We start from the raw sequence: 25,233 nt of genomic DNA, 5'->3' as shown, positions 1-25,233 counted from the left end.
CGGCTGCTGACCCGGAAGACACGGTTCGATTCCGGCTGCTGTGGTCTTATTTCGATCAAGGCGAAATGCTATAGGGCCGTGTAGTGTGCAATATCAGTGCATACTAAACAATCCTAGGAGGTTGAAATTAACCTGAGCGCACCATTATGGCGTCCCTCATAGCCTGAGTTGTTTTTAACTTTAAACTCCATAAAATGAAATTAAAACCAATCAGATTTGCAAATTCTTAAATTTACTTCCTTGCAATTCGTGAATTCTGATGGTATTGGCGTTGAAGCTCTTATAATATGGACTCTCCACAAAAAATTCTTAGTCAGTCTTTGCGTGGGCATCTCTGTTTTCCAGGTCGCCGTATGCAAGTCGTTGTGTCATGACATCGCCACCCTAACTGTACCTCTCTCGTTTGCCTTTCCCCCGTGTGGATTAGCAGGCCAAAGTCGCGTTACCGCCGGGCAAACTGTCCACCCTTCCCGTCATTAAACTTTTCTTTCTCTCTCCGCCATGCACAAAAACGCTGTTTCATAAAAGATTAGTAAGTTCAAGACTGTGTTATGTTAACGCAGCTTGTTGCAACAACAAAGTCAGTTTAATTACTTCACTGAAGAGGGACTAAATTAATACTGCTGACTTCATTTTTCAACCGTAAGAGAAACTCCAGCATGTCAAGCATGAAAACTGACCATGACATTCAATATTTTTTGAATTTCGTTGAAAAATTCCTTCACTTTCTTTCACGAAATATACGATTACGATACTCCTGTAAACCGCAATGAACTCATTCATTTATCCGATTACATGCCGCATCGTGAACAGGGTCGTCCTCTCTTAGTGTGAACGCAAGAGCGTGTGGCCGTACTCCGAGGAGCGCCAGTGAGTCCGTCGCGCTCGCCCGCGCATCGAAGCGCGTTGGCAGATGAAGGGAAGCCGCTCCTTCAGGTCTCTGTGCGCATTCGCCACTTTGCTCCGATGCGCGGCTGCGTCGGAAGTATGGAACTCCGAAGAGCGCAGCCATGCGCTCGCGTGTTCACCGTAACAATGGATGCCCGCGTAAAGAACGGTCTTAAAGCGATAATATCGCCATTGCACGCATGGTATCTCTTTTTCAGTCATCTTTTTTTCACTAATGTACTGCCTAGAACCATTTCGTGAAGAAATTGTAACTAGTGCTTCGCAAAACTATGCTATATTGCAGAATGAGGGATTGCTGTATCTTATACCAATTTTAGCAATACCCCACGTTTTTATTGCTTTGATTGAAACCACTCATTCTACAATGCGTCTGGATCTGAGGGTGCAATCAGAAAATATTTAAAAGCAAATGATTGCTTGTCATTACTCCGAAGCTACAGCCTAAGCACGAAAGCTACAGCACGCAAGCTACAGCACGAAAAACTGCTGGAGACCTTCCCACACCCGTCGCTGCTGCAATCGCGATTTCCAGTCGTATGAGAGCAAGGCTGCTGGATAATCACGCGGAATTCTGGCGCACGATCAAATTCTCACGGAGAATGGAGGTCCTCCTATGACAAACCTGAATTATGCTTGCAGTTCTAGTCTGTACTGTAAAGCTGATGGCGATCTTTAAAAGCGAGCGTGGCGAAGGGAGCGTGACGAGTTTAAAGTAATGCCGTTCGATTTCTGTAATGCTCCGGCCACTTTCGAGCGGATGATGGACTCGCTTCTTCGAGGAGTAAAATGCTCAACATGTCTGTGTTACCTCGACGTTGTCGTAGTCCTCCCGCTGTTCTTTGAAACTGATCTTGAAAGGCTTACAGTGATCCTCGCCATTTTTCGCCACGGTGGGCTCCAGCTCAACTCCTCGAACTATCAGCTCGGCCGTCGCCACTCAAAATCCTCAGTCATTTTCTCCAGATGTCGGCAATACGCCCTGACCCGAATAAAATCCACGCCGTCAAAGATTTTCCTATTCCCCAGTCTCCCAAGGATGTCCGCAGCTTTATTTGCCTTTGTTCATTCTTCCGCCACTTTGTTCGAAATTTTGCAGCTGACGCCCTTCCACTCACAGACCTCCTGAAGTACGACGTTCCTTTTTGGGGCCAGGCCAAGTGGAAGCCTTTTCAACGCTCATCATCTTGCTGGCCAAACCACCTATTTTGGCGAATTTCGACCCGTCCATCGCTACTGCAATTCGCACCGACGCTAGTGGACACGAGATCGGCGCTGTCTTAGTCCAGCGGCAGCAGGGCCACGAACGCGTATTTGCATACGCCAGCCGTGTTCTTTCGGCCGCTGAACGTAACTACTCCATCACTGACCGTGAATACCTCGCTCTCGTTTCGACAGTTGCTAAATTCCGCCCTCACCTCTTCTGCCAACCTTTCTCCGTCGTGACCGACCAGCACGCCATTTGCTGGCTTTATTCTCTCAAGGACCCAACGGGACGTCTTAATCGCTGGGCCTTGAGCCTACAGGAGTATGCGTTCAACATCGTGTACAAGTGCGGACGTCTGCATCACGACGTTGACTGCTTATCTCGTCACCCTGTGGATCCACCTGACTCAATTTAAAACGACATGGCACCTCATCCCTTCGCCATTCCCGACTTGCCGATCGTCGCTACCGAACAGCAACGCGATCCTTGGTTACGCACGATCATTGAAGGGCTCGCCGCTACCCACCCTAATTCCTCACTATAGCTTTTTGTGCTTGAAGATGTCATTCTGTACCAGCGCAATCTTCACCCTGACTTACTGTTAGTCGTTCTTTAGCGCCTCCGCTCAGCTGTCTTATCGGAACTTCACAACCTGCCAACCACCGGACATATCGGTGTCTCTAGAACATACAACGCGCCCGCCGCCATTTCTTTTGGCCAGGGTTGTACGGTGCCGTCCGTCGCTATGTCGCCACCTGCGACGTGCGTCAACACCGAAAAAAAAACATCTGCGCTGCATGCTAGTCACTTTCAGCCTATTTACATATCTCCCGCTCCTTCCTATCGCGTCGGTCTCGACCTTTTTGGCCCTTTCCCCTGACCCGATCTGGCAATAAGTGGATTACTGTCGCCATTCATAATATCCTCGCCACCGCCATCCAGATGAATGGAGGACATCTGCTGACAGGCCCATCTGCTTTAACTACTCTCGAGTTAGCCACATTTCTCGACACTGCCGAAGCCCCCCAGCATCGACCTACCACCGCTGTCCGGACTCCGTCTATTTCCGCCGCTCTTAGTCGCCATCTGAACCGCACTTCTTGAGCCCGACGCCCCGAACCGTCTCACAACCGTTCATCGTCACCCCTGCGCCGTCGACCATGGCATGCCATTAAATGTTGCTTTGTCATTTCAACTCTAATGGCACGGCTACAAATAAATAAACCACTTTAGCTTGTGATGGTAGCAAAGTTATCCGCCGCTCGCAAGCAGCTCATTCATTGATTCTATGATATCTTAGAGAGGTGTGCTTTCATTCTAACAGTCGAATGGTACTCCGCAAGGTTGCCCCATAAAAGGTTCGGCTTCGGCCCAGGGATTCCGAGCTTCTTGAAGTACGAGAAGTGCCGTCGTCTCCATCTGAAATAAGAAAGAAGGGAACCTCGAGCTAACTGTTGCAGAAATTTTTGTCCGGTGCTTGGTAAAATAATGCACTCGGAATATATTTCATTATCTCGTATTTTTCTCAAGGCATTGCCGCACAGAAATGTCATGAGGGACTTAACAGAAGGCGTTACATATGCTTGACGGGGCTGCCCACCTTTTGGCATCGGTGGAAACAACGCGACATGACGCAAATCAACTTTACACAAAAAAAAAATGCAATATAAAGGGAACAAAATTCACACTGTAGGTAGCTCACAAAGTGTAACACAAAATCTAACACATTAGATATCACAGTTCGCAACAAGTCTAACTTTCATGGAGAAGTTGGAAACTCATGGCAAAAAAAATAGCTGCAGTTCAACAACTGCTTAACATAGCGAAAGCTATGGCGTAAATTTCTGCTTAAAAGTTGCTTTATAGAGATGTCGCTCTTGATACCACGCCAAGCGGATGAAGAAAGTTACACCGAGGTTAGTTTCTTAGAACCGAAGACCCTTTTAGCTTTAGGTTACTATCTATTATTAAATAATAATTTTTCTCGGCGTACAGCAATCTGTTAGTGGTGTAAGGTAAAATGTGCTGTTTCACCCAAACTGTCTAAGCCCTGTTGACAATGTTTATGGTAGAAATGCTATTCTCTGAATACAACGCTACACGTGCCCGCAGTTCATTTGAGTTATATATTATGTTAACCTTCGGCAAGGAGCGTACTTTTTCTTCTGGAAGGCTTTCGTCGAAAGAAGAAACGCACATAAAAGTTACTGTCAATCAATAAACATGGAAATCACTTTTTGTTGAACGCATGATTCAGGCCATGCAGCTGTGTTCACTGTGTTATCAGCTGGGAAGGACAGGCGGAGCTACGCAAGGTTAGATCAGAGCTGAGGTTACTGGTACAAGTTCATGGTTTCATTTCAGCCATGACTAAAATTATGTCGCCGAGCCAGCCACACCAGTGGAATTAAGTAACTCCGAAGGTTTCCGACGATGGCTGTCTGTTCCCTGTATCGCTCACGGCGATGCAAAAGACAGCGTGGCATTCAGCTCAAGACAGTCGTTCTATAAACTTAACTTGGTAACATATCAAGCTACTTCTAAAAAGTTAGCAGCATTGATGCCCGCTAAAACGAAAGGTGCAACGTGGATAGTTTTGACATTTTATAATAAAATAATGCCTTTATTCCAATCACTTTACGTACAAAACACTGGAGGCCAGCAGAATAAGTTTTCATGAAAGACAGCTTACAAAGCCGCAGACCTCGATACGCTATACAGCGTGATAGCGGCTTTCTCAAAATAATAAGAATACAATACACTGCCATCAGTGGAATTTTACTATCCGATAGCAAATGTGATATATAGAATTATGGTGGGGTAAGGCAAATAGGTTAAGTAATGTAATAGTTGATGGGGCATATAGAATTATGGTGATACAAGGCAAAAAGAAACCATCTAAATTACAAATTTTCTGATGAATAAAATTTACAGAAAAACAAATTCAGCTAAAGCAAACATGGTCTATTCTATATTGTCTGTTACACCGTCCGAAGTCTGGCGGCTTATACGCTAATTGTGAAAAAATCCGCCACGTAACTTAAACAGAAAACATCTTTTCGTGTACATATTGAGACCCTCAGTTTACAGTAACTTATAACGTTTCGGTGATGCCCATGCCATGAGGAAGAGAAGGAAAAGGTGTCTTTTTAACCAATGCCACCTGCGCTGATGCTACTCGGGTACGCCGCCACCACGAAAAAAAAAAACTAAAAAAAAACGATGTTTATTGCTTCAGGGCATGAAGCGGTGTGTAATGATGGATGACGAGGATGTTTAAATAAATGAAAAAAAAAAGTTCGCTGATGTAATAAAGCCTAGGAGTGAACGATGATGTGGTCCCTGTGTCCAAGCGGTGTATGAAGCTGTAATGTTCGGCGGAAGAACCGCTGCCGTCAGGTGCGGAATTCTTGTCGCCTTCAGCACCGGGCAAACGCAGAGCAGGTGGCGAATGTCGGGCTCAAGATTTCTGTTTTTGCAGACTGGACACCCGGGGCGGGGATATAAACCTTAGAATTGCAGCCGAGTTTGTGTCACGGCTGGAGTTAGGGCAACCTCCTCTGCACGCGTAAGACTGCTGGGGAGGGTTACCGCACATGGAGGGATTAGAGCACGTATGTGGCGCCAGAAGCTTTCCTTTCTTGTTAAAAGGAGAGTGGTGTCCTTCAGAGTGAGGAATCGAGGCAAAGACGAGGCTGGGGTCCTAAGTCGGGTCGCAGAATGTGCGCGGCTTTACGAGCTCAGGAGGTCTCGTGGAACCCACTGAATACGGATTGGCTGCGGGATGCGTGCCGCTAGACGATGGATGATTTGGCAAATTTCTGGGGTGCGACTGACGCGTAGTAGTAGGCGTGTGACATGAAGAGCGTCTGTGCGAATGACAATGCAGGCCGTAGGTAGCAGGGGAACGGCGGCCGCAGAGCAAAGTGCCTCTTTAAAAGCAAGCATCGCCGCACAGAAGGAGGAAGGAGGTTCTGGTTTGGTTTGGTTTGGTTTATTGGAGTTTAACGTCCCAAAGCGACTGAGGCTATGAGGGACGCCGTAGTGAAGGGCTGCGGAAATTTCGACCACCTGGGGTTCTTTAACGTGCACAGACATCGCACAGCACACGAAGGAGGTTCTGGGAGGCAAAACCTGGACGTTTTGTTCAGGGCATGCTTGCAAGGGCAGTAAACTAAAGTCGCTGTTTCAAAGGCTTGGATACCTGCATCTACGTATAAAACGATATACCCAGGTGAAAGATGGGCGTCTTCTTCTATAATTTTTTCGCGAAACGACGACGCCGCGAGTGTAAATGATGCCCGACGTAAATCAGTTCGTTTGTTGTCGGTTAGCGGCACAAAATGCCAGGGAGGGAGAACTGGCGGAGGCGGCTGTAGAATGGAGTGCGATGAAGCACATGCCCTGAGTGCAAACGTACGTTGCGTGTGTTAGGTTAGACTTAAGCCGGCGAGCATCACGTCGTTGCTGCACTACCTCATCTAGTGTATTCAGCTGCGCATGTTCTTGGAGCGCCACGATCGGGGTGATGCGGAGTAGGCAAGGGATGCCCCTCATTGCCTCTTGATTGACGGCTTCGAGACAATCCCATTGGGCCCTCGTCAAATGCTGGAATTAGGATTGGTAAACAACGCCCGCAGCAAATGTGCAACATGATAGCGGGCGCCGCTTATTTTAGGAGCAATGCAGTCACACCAAACGCCTGAATCGCTTGCTTTTTAGCTCGATAAAGCCAAGCAGTCCCTGTTCATGACTCGTGTATTATCAAACCGAAGATTTTTACCGTCGAACTTTCTCGAAGTGGAGTTCAGGATTGATGGAGACGAATTGGTGTCGCCGCGAGTTTATGGCGTCCCCAGCGGTTGGCGACTGGCATGTACGTAGTTTTGCTCACTGAAAGCTGAAGACTATTTGAAAAGGCATAAATGGACGTAATATCTATGGCTGATTGTATGGCGGAGAGTTGAGTCAGCAGGTCGTGGTGGGTGCTCCACATAGTGTTGTCATCAACATACAACAAAAGCTTAATTTCAGACGCTCCATGTAGGCGCCAAGCAAGGCGGATAAAAGCAATATTAAATAATTTGGCGATAATACCGATCCCTGGGGTACGCCGCGAAGAGCCACAAAGGATCTGAAGGCCTCATCACTGAGGCGTAAGGCAAATTGTCGGCCTTTCAGAAAGTATTTTACAAACCTTCGCACTCTAACGGGGAAATGCAGCATGCCAAGGGTTTCAAGGATATCGGCATGATCGCCTGATGTTATCGTACGCCTTTTAAACGTCCACGGCGAGTACGGCGCATACATTGTGGCTTCGAGTTGATACTAAAACTGCTTACGCCAAGATAGCGAATCCATGTTCTGTACCGCTAGACGTACCAAAGCCAGTTTGGGCCGGGGGATATAAGCTATAGTGCACAAGCCACCACGACAGTCGTGTAACAAGCATTTTTTTGGCAAGCTTGCAGAAAGTGGACGTGCTGAGTATAGGCCAGAAATTACCAAGGTCTGCAGGCGGCCTCTCCTGATTTGGGATGGAGAACACAATAGCCGATTTCCAGGTTTTTGGGACGACGCCTTTTATCCTTACCTTGCCAATTGTGGCGAGGAGTTGTGAGAGTACAGCGGGACTGAAGTTATTGTACACCACGTTCGGAATGGAGTCTGGATTCGGTGCAGTCTTCTTACGGGCCTCATCTATTGCTGCAAGCAACTCGGGCATGGAAAATAGGCTTGCAATTCCCTTGGCGTCGGCTGTAGATGGTAGTCTATCGACATATGCTGGAATGCCAGCAAAGTAGGCTGCTGTCACCCTTGGAGGCAACACATCATACTTGGGGAAAATATTGGCTGTGGATTAGCTAAGGTTAAGCCTGGATAAGCGAAAAGCTCTCGCTGATTTTCAGCCAACTCCCAAGCTACCACTTATGGATCGGTGTTTCTGCGCCGTCCGACTGTTGCTTCTTCTCCTTCCATGCCGAGTGTCTGCGCCTGTTCTATGGGCAAGCGCGCCTTATATACCCCTCCTTTCAAATGTGCACTGCGCATGGCTGAGGCGACGCTCAGGCGACGGCGTTAGCGCGCGGCGGCGACGACGGCTGCAGCTGCAGCGGCCACCTGCGCTCCGCGTGACGTCGCTCGGTTTCGCGCATGCGCAGCTGTGGCTAAAATTGATCACGGCGCACGCCATTCCCGGTGTTGACGAGCCTAGTGAAGCTTTTCGCTTCAAAACACCTGCGCTGCTTCTCTTGCAAAATCATCGGGAGCTAAGTTAGCAGCTAAGCATGCTGTGGACACTGCGTCAGGACGACCGGACCCATGTTCTATTGCACGAAATGTTCGCCATAGAGAAGCATTCGATGACGGTCCAGAACTGTTCACACCACGCATGCCACTGGTGTCGTGAGAGATCGCGTTCATATCTGCGAGCCTTGGCATGGTAACTCAGCCTTGTACGTGCTTGCGCAGAAGTCGAATCACGGGAGGCTGCCATCTCCGCTTGTCGGCGAGGAGCCCAAAAGTTAAGCAGACCCACATCCGGCGCCGGGCGATTGACGTCTGTCCAGGTGACAGTTGTAGCCTTATTAAGAGCAGTTTGTATGCAGTCCACGAGTAGTGTAGATGAGAGCAGAGAGAGAGAACATCAAGGGTGGTGCGAAAAGTGTCAGAATTGACCACAGAACACCTACGGAGTAATCGGTGGGCCCGTAACAGATGAAGATCGATGATGATAGGATGGTGGTCATTACCCCAGCAGTCAGGCTCCAAGTGCCACGAGGGAGTGCCGGGACCTGACCACCACGTATGGTCCGGGGCATATATTGGACTGCGAGCATGGCGTTCAACCCGCGTTGCTTAATCGGGATGGTTGAGTAAAACAAATGACGCATCCGCGAAGGCGTCCCGCACACACCTACCACGGGAGCTTGAAGTGGGGTATCCCCGGTCGGGAAGCGGTGCGTTAGTCACCACCGACTAAACTAGGGCACCCTGAATGTTGTCACCGGAGAGTTAATAACCATCCCCGATTAATGCGGCAGGGAACTCCACCGGCGGGTCTTATGTAGTATGACAGGACCCCAACAGTTGTCTTGGAAAACTTCACGGCCACTGAAACTACCTCCTGGTAGGAGGAACGCCAGTTGTCTAGAGAGAGGTGAACTTGAGGAAAACGCGTATCCATAACTAGCCTTTGGCTAAGGATCCAGAGAGTGATGTTATGTATTGTGCTGAAGAAATGACAATAATAAAGAATTTGAAAATTGAATTTGAATTGAAACATATACGGCCGCCCTTCCTGGAGGGGCAGCAGTGTGCACACGACAGTCGTTTATTGCAGGTGGCATGTATTCAATAAAGCCCGGAATGGATGGCAAGGCATTGGTTTCCTGCAGTAGCAGGGCCCACACCTGGAGCTTGTTCAGGCGAAGTCGCGATTTGAGCTCTCCCACATTTGTGGAGTGGCCTCTGCAGTTCCACTGGAGTGCACGACAACATGTAGTCGCAATTTTTGACTAAGCGCCCAAGCCTTCTAAAAGAACTGATGTTAGGTTAGATAACTGGGATACCATAAATCGGAGGAAGGATGTTGTAGAGTTATTCAGTACCTGATAGAGTCAACCAACAACGCATGAGGGCTGGACGTAGTCGACTGTGCTGCAGCATTGACTGGCGTGGAGTGGTATTCTGTTGTTGGTCTATGACGAACAAGCAAGCACGGCGTTGGCGTAGCTTAGAAACCTCGGCTGAAAGGCGTGCAATTTGGTCTATTGCCGCCATGTCCACCTTCAGAGGCTCCAGCGTGCTGTGCTTGTGTGTAGCCTAAAGGCGACGCAATCCTTGCGCACTTTATCACTGTAAGACTGTTGGGCAGGGGCTGCTGGTGCATTGGGCTCAGAAAGCTCCGGCCAGTCGTCGTCAACTCACTGTAGAGCCGCAAACCTGTTGGATGTCTGTATCGGGGCTGTATTTTCGCGTGGAGGCACAAGCTTATAGATCCCACGCCGAAGCTTTTCACTTCCCTTCTGTTTTGTTGGGCAAGTTGGAGAGGTGATCTCGTGGTCGTCTGTCATACAATGTCCGCGCCGGTAAGGTTTAGCCTGATCTTGTGTTGTACAAGAGCATGGTCGACGCATGTGGCCAGGTCTGAAACAACTATAGCAGTAGGCAATGCTCGGTTTGTACGGTCTAGGTCACAGAACACAGCCATAGTAGTAACGGCGTTCTGGAGGAGTTGGTGGGCCTTGCAGTGTGACGATGGAGGAGCGTTTCCTTGACCATACACCGCGCTTGGATAACACAACGCGAAAGATAGTATAGCTCACGCTGGAGGGTGGCTTGGTCTTCGGCAATGTCGACGTTGTAAAGAACACAGCATTGTATGTCCGCACCTTCCACTAGGTACACCTGGACCGGCACTGAGGTCTGACTTGTAATCGATATACACTTGACCCTTTGCAGACGCTTGACAGCAGCCAAAGTTGGGGACCGTAAAGCGATGGTACTACATTTCGTTATAGCCGTGATGCCACGCAAACTGTTGGTCCCATGACATGCGTCCAGGTTCGCCTGAAGAATCCTGTTCAGAATGTCTGTGAGGCTTTTGTTTGACAGAGCTTTAATTGCCTTAATGGCCACATTATACGATACCGATTTCGGTGTCGACACAACGGGGTTGACTTTCGCTAGGCAGGAACGCTTGCCTTGTAAAGAGTATATGCTTGGGCTTGTTGATTCATATTTGAAAGGTAAAAACGTAGCGCAGAGACAAGGACACAGAAAGACAGACAACACACGGCGCTACGTGTAGTCTGTCTTTCTGTGTCCTTGTCTCTTTGCCATGTGTTCTCTGTCTTTCTGTGTCCTTGTCTCTTTGCGCTACGTTTTTACCTTGCCTTGTGAGCTGCTGTTGGCCGAAGGCGAATCCTGTGCAGTGTTTCCTGACGGACGCTTTTGAGAACCGCGGGAAGCCGACGTAACGGATGTAGGTGCTGAAGGCAGGTTCATTGGAGAGGTCTCCTCCTCACGCAGCGCGGTTGAAGCCCCATCCAGAAGTGGAGGCAGGGTAGCCATTGCCGAGTTCCACCCAGACGGCAGTTCGCTCGCGGGCTGAGGAGCATTTGTAGAAGGCGGGATGTGCGCTGCCGCTGATGGACCGGGAGCAGGAGCTGGGACCCACGCTCAATTGTCAAAAGAGCTGCTGCGGAAGCTGTCGTGATGGGCGACGCCGGCGGAGATACCTCCGCCAGCGCGTCACCGGAGGGCCTAGGCCTAGTCTCGGATCACAATCCAGCTGCAGGGATGACTGAAGGACATTCTCTCAATGCCAACCAGCCAGATGGCGCATGAGCTTCGGGAGCTTTATTAGAAGGTGTGAAGTCAATTCTCTTGATATAGGGAATGTAATTACGCGGATGGCGAGATTTTTCACTGGAGGGATGTTGGTTTGTTGGTTGGCCTCAAATAAAATGGCACATACCCTCTAAGGAGGAGTGGCCAAGACACAGGCGGTGAACTGCTGGAAAGAGGAGCATTTATAGAAGAAAAGGAGTAGTAATAGTGTATATGGTGTGCAGCCACCTTAGCAGGGGCACTTCGTCTTCGTTCGGTATAAAAATACTTTTTTTTCAAGGCCAACTGTGTCCGAAGTGAGCACCTTCTGTTCTTAGCATGCAGCGTGTAGCAGAAAAAAAAACAGGGAGTGAGGTGGTCTGTTCTTCACTGCCTCTTGCCATGTTTCACGTTTCTCGGTTGCTTGTGCACTACCCAAAGCGTAAGGTTTCTTTGCTATGGCGTTCTATCATGCCTCGTGCCCTGCGCCTCCGTTATAACCGGGCTATTATAACGGTACTACATGTGAGTGCATACGGCTCCGAAGGAGTCATTCGTGCTACATTGGTGAAGTTTTCACGTTTTAAGGATTTTGGCTGGCGATGCTTGGTTTCCTGTCACAATTCCAGACTAACTAATCTCTGTAATTACTTGTTTGATAACAACACTAACTAAATCTATACTTATTAAACAAAATATTGTTACGTAGCCGTTGGGGCTCGTAACCGAAAGGCTTTAATGGGGGTGACGTGTACGGCACCGGAGAACAAACCAAGAGCACCCAGAGAAGGCCGGAACCGATCTTCTTCTTTCACTCGGCGGTGCACGCGACTTGCGAAGAGCAGCCGCCTAGTGGCTGCTTGTGGAAACGTGGCATTACCCCCCTCCCTAAAAAAAAAACATCGACCCGATGCATGCGCAAGAAAAGAAGGTAAGAAAAGCAGTTCACAAGAACATGGCAGAAAATAAGCAGTTCGTAAGCAAGGATGGTGAGAAAATGAACGGTCACAATAAGCATGCGGTTATGGCGTGGCGGTAGGCTGCTAGCGGTGCTCGCGTGAAAAGTACGGCTTCATTCGCAAGACGTGGACGGCTTCGGGCTTCTGCTGGCGGCGATGAGAAGTAGAAGAGCCGTCTGGCAGAAGTTCGTATGTGACGTCACTGAGCTGACGGACCACTCTGTAGGGACCGAAGTACTGCTTTAGCAGTTTCTCGGAAAGCCCTCGGCGTCGAATCGGAGTCCACGCCCACACCATGTCGTCCGGTTCGAAGGTCACTACTCGGTGGCGGTGATTGTAACGCCAAGCGTCTCGGCCTTGCTGGTTCCGGATGCGCAGTCGCGCAAGCTGCCGTGCTTCTTCGGCGCGCTGAGTAAATTCCTCGGTACCAGCTTCGGGGTCATGACCGTTAAGGGGCAACATGGCCTCTAGCATGGTGGACACCTCGCGGCCATACAACAGAGAGAAGGGCGTCATGCGCGTGGTCTCTTGTTGTGCCGTATTGTACGCGAATGTGACGTACGGTAGGATGTCATCCCAAGACCGATGTTCAACGTCCACGTACATAGACAGCATGTCGGCGAGAGTTTTGTTGAGACGTTCGGTCAGGCCATTCGTCTGTGGATGGTAGGCGGTGGATTTACGGTGGGTAGTGCCACTCAGCTGCATGACGGATTCCAGCAGCTTGGCCGTGAAAGCTGTGCCTCGGTCCGTTATGACAACTGACGGGGCGCCGTGCCTGAGGACGATACGCTCGACGAAAAATTTCGCTGCTTCGGCTGCCGTGCCTCGTTCGAGGGCCTTTGTTTCAGCATAGCGCGTGAGGTAATCGGTAGTGACTATTATCCACCGGTTGCCCGAGGAGGAAGTTGGAAAAGGGCCCAACAAGTCCATGCCAACCTGCTCGAATGGAAGTCTGGGCACTTGGACAGGCTGCAGTAAACCAGCTGGCCTTACAGACGGTATTTTCCGTCGCTGGCAATCGTGGCACGTTCGAACATAGTGGCGCACTGCCGCCGCAAGTTTGGGCCAGTAAAAACTGTTTTAAATGCGAGCCAAAGTTCGAGCATAGCCGAGATGACCGGCGGTGGGCTCATCATGACATGCCTGCAAGACTTCGTCGCGGAGAGTGTCTTGCACGACGAGGAGTTAATCCCTTCCCGTGGGAGAAAAGTTGATCTTGTAGAGCACGTCGTTTAGGAGACAAACGAGGAGTGCGTTCTGGCGAAGGGACGGGGTACTTCCGTAGTACGCGCTTTCAGGAAGTCGACGAGTGGAGCGAGTCCCGGGTCCTCACGTTGGCGCTGCGAAACAGTGACTGCGTCGACAGTTGCGGTAAGAGGGAAGTCGGGCTCTTCGTCTTCGTTCGCCGACTGGATAGGCGAACGGGACAAGCAGTCGGCGTCGTTGTGCTGGCGTCCGGACGTATACACGATGGTCATGTCGAACTCTTGTAGACGTAAACTCCAGCGTGCAAGGCGTCCGGAGGGATCGCGCAAGTTCGTCAACCAGCAAAGAGAATGACGGTCGCTCACCTGGAAGCGGCGGCCATAAAGATACGCGCGAAATTTCATCACTGCCCAGACAACAGCGAGGCACTCTTTCTCGGTGGTGGAATAATTGGTTTCAGCACGAGACAAAGTCCGGCTAGCGTGCGCGATGACTCGCTCAGCGCCATCCTGCCACTGTACGAGCACAGCGCCGAGGCCTACGTTGCTTGCATCCGTGTGAACCAGGGTCTCGGCATGGGCATCGAAGTGGGCAAGCACAGGCGTTGTTTGCAAGCGGTGCCGTAATTCATCGAATGCCTTTTGCTGTTCGTCTGTCCAGGCGAAGGTGACATCATCTCAGGTGAGACGCGTCAACGGGGCAGCAATTCGTGAAACGTTTGCAATGAATCGGCGGTAATAGGTGCAGAGTCCCAAAAAACGCCGGACTGTCTTCTTGTCGGATGGAGTAGGGAAGTTGGCGACGGCTGCAGTTTTCGCGGGATCGGGCTGAACACCTCGACGGCTGACGACGTGGCCCAGGAACAGGAGCTCTTCGTAACCGAAGTGGCACTATTCAGGTTTTAACGTGAGGCCGGCAGATCTTATAGCCCGTAGCACGGTGGAAAGGCGTTGGAGGTGTTCCTCGAACGTTGGGGAAAACACAATAACGTCGTCCAGATATACTAAACAAGTTTGCCATTTAAGGCCGGATAAGACTGCGTCCATCATTCGCTGGAATGTCGCTGCAGCGGAGCACAATCCAAACGGTAGGACCTTGAACTCGTAAAGTCCATCCGGCGTGACAAACGCAGTCTTCTCACGGTCCCGTTCGTCTACTTCGATCTGCCAATAACCGCTTTTGAGATCGAGCGAGGAGAAGTAGCGCGCATGGCGCAGCCGGTCCAAGGAGTCATCAATGCGTGGTAGCGGGTAGACGTCTTTTTTTGTGACCTGGTTGAGTTTGCGGTAGTCAACACAGAATCTCAGACTGCCGTCTTTCTTCTTAACCAAGACGACAGGTGAAGCCCAGGGACTCCTCGATGGCTGTATGACACCGTCATTCAGCATTTCGTCTACCTGCTGAGCGATGACTTCGCGTTCCCGCGGTGAGACTCGGTATGGGTTCTGTCGGACTGGTCGGATACGTTCGTCGGTTATTATGCGGTGCTTGGTGAGGGGCGTCTGCTTGACCGCGGAGGCAGACGAGAAACAGTCTTGAAACTGACAGAGCAACCCGACAAGTCGATCCTTCTCGGCAGGTGATAGAGCGGGGTTCACATCGAGGGCGAATTGGGCCGTTCGGCTGGCAGATGTCCCGGTCTGGAGTGCGATGCAATCAGAAGTTTCGGCGATATCTTCGAAGTAGGCGACCGTGGTCCCTTTAGCGATGCGTTGTCGCTCATTGCCGAAGTTGGTAGCACTGCAGCACTGGACTGGTCATCGCACCTGACGGTAACGAGAGTACATGAGCGTGGCGGCACGGTTACATCCGCGTCAAGGATGCGCAAAGGTGCGTGGCGTCGTTCGGCGTCTGCGGAACTCGGTGCAGGCGGTGAAAACGTGACCAAACGGCGAGGAACGTTAATGACGGCACCATGCTGTCGTAAAAAGTCAAGGCCGAGGATGAGGTCCTTGCAACAGTTGGGCAGAATAACGAAAACCGCAACAAACACGGAGTCGGCAATGGTGACTCGTGCAGTGCAACGCCCTAAAGGTGTCATAAGGTGGCCACCAGCAGTACGAATTTGGGGTCCAGGCCACTCAGTCCTAACTTTTGCGAGCCGATCCGCGAAATTCTTGCTGATTATTGAGAAGTCTGCTCCTGTATCTACTAAAGCAGTCACTGGGTGCCCGTCAACAAGCACGGGAAGGTCGGCGCTAGCTGTGTCATCGGTATGAGGGAAGCTCGGAGTCACGGCATCACGCTGCGGCGGCATCGCTGTCGCGGAATCACGCTGCGTCGTCACAGGGGGGTCTTCGGGACGTCGGTTTCGTTTTTCAGCAACCTGCCCCCCTGAGGTCGCCGCCTTCAGTTTCCCCGGCGTGGGCTTGGCGACCGCCCCCTCATCGTTTCGCTGAAAGTACGACGGCTAGGTGACGAGTAGCGGACGGGAGAAGGTGACCGTTGGCGGCCGTTCGGTGAAGTCTGCTGGGCAGCAAGGTATTCCTCGATTTCCGAGGTCGCTCACCGAACCGTGGGCGCGGGGCGTGACGTGAAAATCCCTGAAGCCCGAGTTCACGGTAGGGGCAGCGCCGATACAGGTGGCCGGCATCCCCGCAGTGGAAGCAGACCGGCCGCTGACGAGGAGTGCGCCAGATGTCGGCCGTCCGGACCGGTGGTTGCATGGCGAGTCCCTGCTGCGGTGGCCGTTGGTAGGAGGGTGGCGGCAGAACGGACGGCGGCTGCGAGTCGAACGGGATAGGCTGCGCGGGAGGCACCGCGGGCTGACGGACAGCTGCTGCATAACTCAGAGGGCGTGGCTTGGGCAGCAACTGAGGCGGTGCAAACGCTTGCCGGATCTCCTCGCGCACGACTTCAGTGAGGGCAGCGGCTGTGGGATCAGGCGAGATGATGTGAGTTTCCGGAGCTCCTCGCGAACTACGTCTCGGATCAACTCTCGCAAAGAGGAATGTTCACTGGCGCTGCACGAAGCGGCCATTGAGCTGAAGGGCTGAACGCACGCAGACTCGTTTCGTCGGGAACGTTGCTGCAGGGCTCGCTCGATGAGGGTTACTTCACTAATGAAGTCGGCAACGGTCTGGGGGGGATTCCGCACCAAACCAGCGAAAAGATGTTCTTTTACCCCCTGCATCAGGTGGTGCAACTTCGCGGCCTCCGTCATGTCGGGATCAGCCCGCCGACAAAGACGGGTCACGTCCTCGGCAAACATGGCGACGCTCTCGTTGGGCATTTGGATACGGGCTTCCAGGAGGCGGCGCGCTCGGTCGCGGCGGTCGGGGCTGGAAAACGTATCGCGCTGCTGCTGGCGGAAGGCATCCCAGCTTTGAAGACCGGTCTCTCGGTTCTCGTACCAGGTTTTGGCGCCGTCTTCCAGCGCGAAGTATACGTTGCGCAGCTTCATGGCAGAACTCCACTGATTAAAGTTGGCCACACGTTCAAACTGTTCAAGCCAGTCGTCGACGTCTTCAGCAGGAGCGCCATGGAAACTCGTCGGTACACGGGGCTGCTGGAGGGTTAGATGAGGGGAACTCGCCTGCGCCATGGGATGAAGCTGAACGGGGCGGCGGTCGGGAAGGAGACCGAACTCTGGGGAGAGGCCGTGAACGCGGCGGCTGCTGCGATGAACGGGCGTAGACACCAGCGGGAGTCGGTCGGGACTCGCTGAACCGCTGCGAGAAGAGGTCCGGGACATGGGATCTTGAATGCACCGCCACCAGTGTTACGTAGCCGTTGGGTCTCGTAACCGAAAGGCTTTAATGGGGGGTGACATGGACGGCACCGGAGAACAAACCAAGAGCACCCAGAGAAGGCCGGAACCGATCTTCTTCTTCTTTCACTCGGCGGTGCACGCGACTATATCATACGCATGCACTATCACTTATGTCTACTTTGAATTACAGTGATTATATCAATATTTCATCGTTTCCGGCAGTCTATATTCCCATATTTTGAGCTACAAGGAACATTTTCTATGGTGAAGAACCAGAGGATCAGACGGTAGAAGGTGACATGAAATACAAGCTGGCCTGCAAGAACAACTAGATAATATCTGGAGTATCAAATGCGTTTTCTACTGCACTGCTGTGACTTCAGGACCTTACGCTGGCATAAAACTCCTGACCACAGGACTGACAGAACGCTATGAGAAAATGTGTTTTCGAGTATAAAGGATGAAAAATAGTAAGTTTCATTTATTTCAGTCCCTCTACAGCATTGCCTCAGTTACGTAGCGTGTCTTTTACTTTTAGGATGAAAAATAGTAAGTTTCATTTATTTCAATGGCTCTACAGCATTTGCTCGGTTACGTAGCGAGTCTTTTACTTTTAGCATGAAAAATAGTAAGTGTCATATATTTCAATGGCTCTATAGCATTGCCTCTGTTACGTAGCGTGTCTTTTACATTTAGTGTGTCTAAACCGTAGCATGCATATTGTCTTTTGTGTTGCTCTCAGCGCATAATCAGAGGACAGAATAAAAGGCAAGAAAGAACTTGCTTCCTCGACTAATTACGGAAACTATATTAATTCATAATTATTGACCTCAATGCTTTTATGTTGCAATGGCAGACATAAACGTTGTATCGGTTAGAAATTAATTCAGTTCCAGAATACCTTATGCAGATATACTTCACTGGCTTAGCCTCTAGAAGTGTTAAACTTTAGTAATGCAGTAACGCGAAGGATAATACCAGTAATAAAAACAGACGCATTTCGGCGAATCAGCGAGAAAGCATTGAGCACAATCTCCTTAGTTTAAATCCACTGACCCTAACATATTCTGTAGTGCAAGAAGTTGTTTTGCTTTCAAAGAAACAACAGTTCCTCAAGCTTGCCGCCTCTTGAAGGGAAAAAATTGGAGAGCACTGCAGTCTGCTGCATTGAAGAAATGAGAAAGCGTTTGAGTTTGAACGTCAGCAACTTTTTTTTTTTGCAAGTCATCGTTGTCACGTGACACTTATCACTTGAACCTTGGATGACATTTGGCAACGTTTTCTTGCCAGTCATTGCAGTCAGGTGACACTTATTATGTGACCCCTGGATGACGTCAACAACTTTTTTTTCAAGTCGTTGTCGTCTAACATCACTACGCATCCCCAGCCCAGTTTACGGTCGTACGAGTCGCAACGCGTTCACCTCGTGCCCTGCTTCAACCAACGATCCTTCAGGGCGTATAGCGTTGCGTGCCCACGTGGCACACAGACGGCCTGGGTTCGAACCACAATGCCAGCGAATTCCTTTTTCAAGTGGTTTCTTTCGTGCGGACACGCTCTGATGTCAGGTCCTGTACACGCCACTCATGCGACAGGAAATGCTTTCGCGCTAAAAAGAGCGGTAACGTGTGCAGCGCGAGTCATCGCAGTCCTACAAGAGCCGTAGATGCACCGAGACAACCAACAACGGAGAGGAACCGCAAAATCAGTCCCGGTGAGATATCTAGTGGCCCTGAAAAGTTTGTTACACGCCTGGCGCCTATGACATGTCTGAAGATGTTGCGCTGGCCGTTCCGTGCCATAAAATATGAAAGGTACAGAGTAACCTGTAAATTAAAAATCATGGTGAAAATGAAGGCTTCAGAGTAACCAGCAAATTGCTCACAAATGACGGTAAAAATAAAGGTTTACAGCCGAGCCTGTAAATTCTTCACAGCCGAGGGTAAAATGAAGCTTACATACCGGGTAAGCTATATAAAAATACGGTGGGCTGTGCACTTTGCTAATAACAGTGCAAAAAATTTTTGAAAGTGTACGCCTTTAGTAAGCGTTACCAGGGCGTGACTGTGAGCGCAGTTGGATGCGTTTTGACCAGCCATCGCGTGTCGTCGACCTGGTAGCTTGTCAATGGCTTGCGCTGAGAAACAGAGATGAGTCTCACGGCTGATATCCAGTCACGGGCGACCGTGAATTGAGTCTCTTAACATATCTCAGAGGACGGTTCCTGAAGAGGGTCTTTCCGTATTCTATCTGCTCTTATGCAGAAACCTAGAGGGACTACCGCGCACTAATGGCAGCCGCATAGTTGTGCTCACTGCCGCCGTGCGCAGCGCTGAGTGCTATGACGGAAGGCGCCAAGAACCACCAACCGAGACCGCATCTACTATTCGAAAAATATTTCAACCCTAGTAAGGCTGAGTGGAGCAGAGAGCCGATAGTGTCATCAGAGGTTGGAGGTACGCGATTTGTACGGTATCAGGATGGACCGATACACATAACAGACTCTCTTAGCATACCGGAGACGCATTAGCGTAGACGTATACCGAGGCCCGTGTACTGTGCGATGTGGGTGCACGTTCAAGAACCCCAGGTGGTCAAAATTTCCCGAGCCCTTGACCACGGCGTCCCTCATAGGCTCAGTCGCTTTGGGACGTTAAAGACCACAGTTAAAGACCACAATTTAACACCCCAAATATATCAAACTCTGAAATACTGGTGAGACGCGTGTTTCCTCTAATCAGTTATGTAAATGGCTAATAACAGAGCGGAGTGTTCAGGACTCATCTAGAATTTGTGAAATAGGAGCCAATGCTTAGCTCCTTTCAACACAATGTATGCCGGAAGGTTCAAAAGATAATGAGTGAGTGGTAAAATGTTGTCTGGTCTATCGAAGTCCAGAAGATACGGATGATGAGGTCCCTGTGCCGATAGGACGATGCGCTCTACAGCGAAAGACTTTGCAGCGTCCTGTACATAAAGCTCGTTCCAGAGAAAATCGGCTAAGCCACCAGCTTGTTCAAAATCTTCTCTCTATTTTCTGCTCCTAGGTAGTTTTTCTTTACAACCGGGGAATTCAGATGTTTTGCACAAAATAAAAAGTTTTTGTGAAATTTTTTTATATTTGAATACTTCTCCCCATGCTGACTCTTGTACTGTTGTTGGGCGATACCGCTATGAAAGTTTCATCACAATGTGCTGCCATCAACAGGAGGAAGTGATATTCACATGTCTTGAAATAACAAGTGCGACCAGCAGCGGTGGCCCAGTGCCTCGGGCGCTCGGCTACGGAGCCGCCGTTCCCGGGTTCGAACCCGGCCGCAGCGGCTGCGTTTCGATGGAGGCGAAACGCAAAAGGCGCCGCTGTGCTGTGCGGTTTCAGTGCACACTAAATATCCTCAGGTGGTCGAAATTATTTCGGATCCCTCCACTACGGCACCGGTTTCTTCCTTTCTTCTGTAACCCCCTGCTTTATATCTTGCTCTACGTCGTGGTTCACGTGTCCACCGAGATGTGAGATGGATCCTTTCTCCAAAATCAATTTCTAATGTTTTGAACAAATCACGTCACTTTTCAGTAAAGGTAGGCGCCCGAGGCTTCCAAATAGATTGCGAGCACCTTGTATGTATAGCGCTGACGCAAACCGAAATTTGTGTATTGTATAGCACTTTTGCGCAAGCCAAATATGCGGCGTTCTCAGCAGAGTACGGTTGCACAGTTCCATTCGAAAGCAGTTTGCACTACCGAAGAATATGACATGTCTCTCTAGCAGAAAAGGTCATGGGGCATAATGTACGAAGTACCGTCATCAGCCCACTTAAAGGTGCCCTGCGACGTAGATAAAGTATGGGGTCTTTATTCTTTGTATGCAGAGTAAGGGACATTGTCAGTCTTTAACGCACAATGAGATCACCGAAATCATAATGTTTGATATTTTAATCTTCGCTAGAAATGCTTGTTTCGACCCGATGGTGTCGCAACGCGGCGGTCATTTGCGGCAGCGGAAATGAGGTGGCATCCAGATAGGGCGCTGCCTTTCTCATTGGCTGGGCGTCCAGTTTGCATATTGTTCCTTTATACTTGCGAAATGGATCCAAAATATTATGTCTCTGAGTACTGAAAGCTTTTCGGATGCCACAAAAACTGGAAAGAAGCAGGGAAAGCGAACGAAAACTAACAAGGATACAGCTAGGGGCGACACTTTCCATTCCGCTTCAAACCTTCCTGGCTGCCAGCGCTGTTCAAAAAACGTTGGCTCAAACCAGAAAGCGCGCGTGTCGAGACCGGCCGTGACCATACCAAGACGGCAGCGAAAAAAAAGCCTGTCGACATACCTTGCCCAAAATTGTGAAGAGAAAGGCCGGACAGGAGACGGCAGTCGAGTTTGGGGGGGAGGGGGCTACTGCTGACAGCCTTCCAGTCCGACTAAAAAGAAACTTCGGGGGGCTTCCTTTGTTGTTAGTCACCCCTGCCCTGACTACGGCGTCGCGTACACGGGGGGAAGACGCCGTCAAAATGCGCGGCTGTCTACAGCCCCGAAAAAGCAACAACTGCATGCACGCTTCCGCTGCGTGTGCGCTAGGCGCGGTTCTGATTGGTAGCGCCCAATCTCGGTACTGGGTGAGTGAAATTGGCGAGTGAAATGCGTTTTGGCCTGAGCCTTTCATTTTGAATTTTCAGAGTGGAATAACTTTCGTTTGCGTGCTCCGATTTCAATAATTATTTTTGCTCTGGTCCCTGGAAAGAACAGCGAATCTATTTAATGATATTAACCGGTACGGAGGAAATCATCGCGGTGCCCCTTTAACACGAATGCTCGATTGCGCGTCCTACACTGTTATTACAGCCCCTGAGCTCTGGGCGCTGATACCGGTACCATGCTGCACAATATGTGTGCGGCGGTTGGAAACAGATCTTTCACTGATTCCACCTTAACCAATTAGGAACCATGAAAAATCTAAAGGAGCGACTTTCTTCATTTTTAGCACATAATGCTCCCTCATAAAAAAAAAAACAGGTTAAAGAAATTTCGTCACGATGCCTTCATTCGTTCCAAAGTTACACAGGTGTACTTTTAATAGCACGCTGGGTCCTCCCCATAGCACATGTGGCTACTTCACTCCGCTCCAATTCGTGGCGTGAATTTTGTTATTATGTCCGTGATTTTTACGTAGGTCGTATAACACTTCCTGCAGGCCTTTGTGAATCTTTCCTCCCTATACTGGCACTGCAGGTATTCTCATTTGAGCGGGAAGCTCTCTGCTTTGCAAAGAAGCATCAGACACGATTGAGCCAGAGTGTCTGCGAACCGCTGGTTGCAGCATGTCAAGGCGTAGGTAATGACGAGTAACGTTCTTACCAAAGCAAGAATAGTTAGCAGGCTCGTCTCTAGCAATTTGCCAGATTATTCAGGTGACCACAACTGCAGAGTGGAGCTTTCGTGTCAACAGCCACCCCGATTTTTTGTCCCTGATGCCGATGTAGTAGCAGTTTACGGCTTGATTCGAAAGGTCGACACCTGCCGAACCACTGTTGTAAAAGGAAAGGAGTTTTGTCTTACAAAAGTCCTGTTTTTCGTGCCCTCTATGCAACCACCACTACACAAAACCTGTAGGCTCAATGCCGGTATAGTCGCCGGCCATAATGACTACACTGTTGTCCTTATACTTCAATAAAAGCACGTAACCTACACTATTGAATGTAGAACCAATTTCTCCTGACTGCTTCTATTCCGTTGCTTTCTTTTGGCCGAGTGGACACTTCCTAAACCCGTTTTGGCGAACGGTTCCAGTAGCCCGAAATTCCTCCCAGCGGAGCGTTATAAGAATGTCTCGACTGGTATAAATATGCCAAAAAAAGATGAAATGGTCACTAAGCATTGAACTCTCATCAGGCAACGACAACACGCGCTTTCAAGTTTCTTTTCCGAACTCCGACTTTGCATAACAGTAACCAGTAACCGTCTGATCAGTAAGAGTAACCGGCTGACAGTAACGGTCTGATCTGCAGAAAATCCAGTTCCTGTTATTATAACCAATTAAAAGCACACCATCATCATATTCAAGATAGCTAGCGACAAGTACAGCAGTCTCTGAGGCCTCGCTGAGCAGACAAACTCGGTTTTTTTCTCGAAATACTGCAAGGAACCACAAAATCTATGACTTGGAATGGATAGGCGCCGTTGTGCACACAGGAACGCCCAGTGTACTACAGAAAGCACAGCCATATAATTCATCATAGCGCAAAAAAGCCAAACGTGCAGGACATTCAAAGCATCCATTGTTTACTTTCGTGTTTCTTGCTGCTCTATACTTGAAGCTAGCATAATATGTGCATAAACGCGGCCGCTAGAAAATTGTAAGCCAGCGACTGCCGGTGCAGTTCATAAGAAACAAGTATCCTGAAGTTTCACCATGGAAAGATGTCATACTGAGGAGAGGAAACGCGCTTTCTTATTTCAAAGGCGTAAGCCGATCCCATAGAGACAAAAGTATGACCTACTCTAAAAGAAAAATTAAATATTTGGTGTAGAAATCATTACAAAAATTAACTGTATTTTTAAAAGTACGCTGGGCGCTAATGAATTATTAAATTATTAATGTATCAGACCAAGCGGCCGACCCCCAGCGGCGCTAATTTCTGTGAAAGACACCAGCGCTTCGAGCGTTTGTGTTAAGCGTGCTGACGGAGGCACAGCCCGCCGAATTTCAGTGAGAGCAAATAATAGAATACTTGAAGACAACAAAAATGGGTACAAATTTTAGGCACAAGTTTTCACACCTTATCGATCCTTCTGAGCTCGGTTATAGTTCACGCTGTTGCTCCTGCAGGTATGTGCTTCCGAAGTTTGTTCTTTTCGCACCCGTTTAGGACGAAAGTCAAAGCTTAACTCCTACTTCCATTGCATGTACTCGACAGTGGCAGAAATCTTTTCTATGTTTCAGATCTTTAAAAAATGGAGGACGCTAATTCGCCTCCTTCTAGAACTACCATGCTGTGCAGTGGTAGCGCTTGCGGCGCTTAGCGCCTCACTAGAGACTTCGCAGAGTGATGCAGATGGTCCTTCTTAAAAGATTCAACTTTCCTGCTAGCACCAGTGCTGTGCTCGTTTGCTGTCCAGCCTCTCGCCGAGGAATGAATCCACCAGCTTCAATATTGCGTTAAGTCTTTCCCTACTACCCGATTTTTTACGAGCTAAGCCTACACGGGAATCTCGTGAAATTATTTCGCTGCTCAGATCACGAAGTTCTGAAATAAGTAGATGCCGCAGTAATTGAGACATACATGAGCAGCACTGCGATGAGGAAGAGAAGTAGTAGCAGAAGCCCAGTTGACAGCAACATGCTTGCTTCAGTGCACCGATGGCAGCCTTGTGCAGGAGTTAGCCAAGAAAAGCAGCTCGCAGAAAGGCCCTACCACACAGCTAACGATTCGGGATTCGTTCCCTAAACGAATGGCACTCACACGAAAGGTAGGTGACATGCACACCCCAGTGAATCGCTGGAGGTAGTGTGCCGCATGCATTTAATTTTCTATTGCTCGTTATGGCCTTCCAGAGAATTCAGTTAAATTGGAGATGTGTACAAGTGTCAGGTGCCTTTAAATGACATCTGCCCAGACGGGCATGTGCGGTAACGGATTTTTGTAATGACACCGACTGTGCTGCAGCTGTCGCACATGCTCTTTGCGGCGGCAGCTCATGAACAAACAACATTCTTGGAAACACATCGTACCAGAGGCAAAGTCGTTTCATATGTGGCAGGCCATGCTTCAACAGTGGCAGGAGCGGCCGCCCAAAACGTAGAACCGCATCAAGACGACGCCTGCACACATTGTCAAAATTCGTAGAAGACGACTCCACATTGAGGACTCAACTATTTGAACACCTTAAAAGCCATCGTAACAGACAT

At 49.6% G+C, this 25,233-nt stretch overlaps 1 protein-coding gene across 1 annotated transcript in view; it reads right to left on the bottom strand.

Annotated features, from left to right (window-relative positions):
* LOC149355002 (cytochrome P450 3A14-like) overlaps positions 1 to 24,811 on the bottom strand; it is an 89,974-nt gene extending 65,163 nt beyond the window's left edge. The window contains exons 1-2 of the mRNA XM_089577572.1: positions 24,608 to 24,811; positions 3,436 to 3,532 (exon numbers count right to left, since the gene is read on the bottom strand). Of these exons, the coding sequence (XP_089433698.1) occupies positions 3,436 to 3,532; positions 24,608 to 24,666 (156 nt within the window). The 5' untranslated portion in view covers positions 24,667 to 24,811. The remainder of the gene's footprint in view (positions 1 to 3,435; positions 3,533 to 24,607) is intronic.
* Between the last annotated feature and the right edge of the window lie 422 nt (positions 24,812 to 25,233).

Source organism: Amblyomma mixtum, chromosome 3, assembly GCF_055824585.1.
Source record: "Amblyomma mixtum isolate Tamu chromosome 3, ASM5582458v1, whole genome shotgun sequence".
NCBI lineage: Eukaryota > Metazoa > Arthropoda > Arachnida > Ixodida > Ixodidae > Amblyomma > Amblyomma mixtum.
The sequence above is the reverse complement of the archived record's forward strand: the minus strand, read 5'-3'. Positions and strand labels throughout refer to the sequence as shown.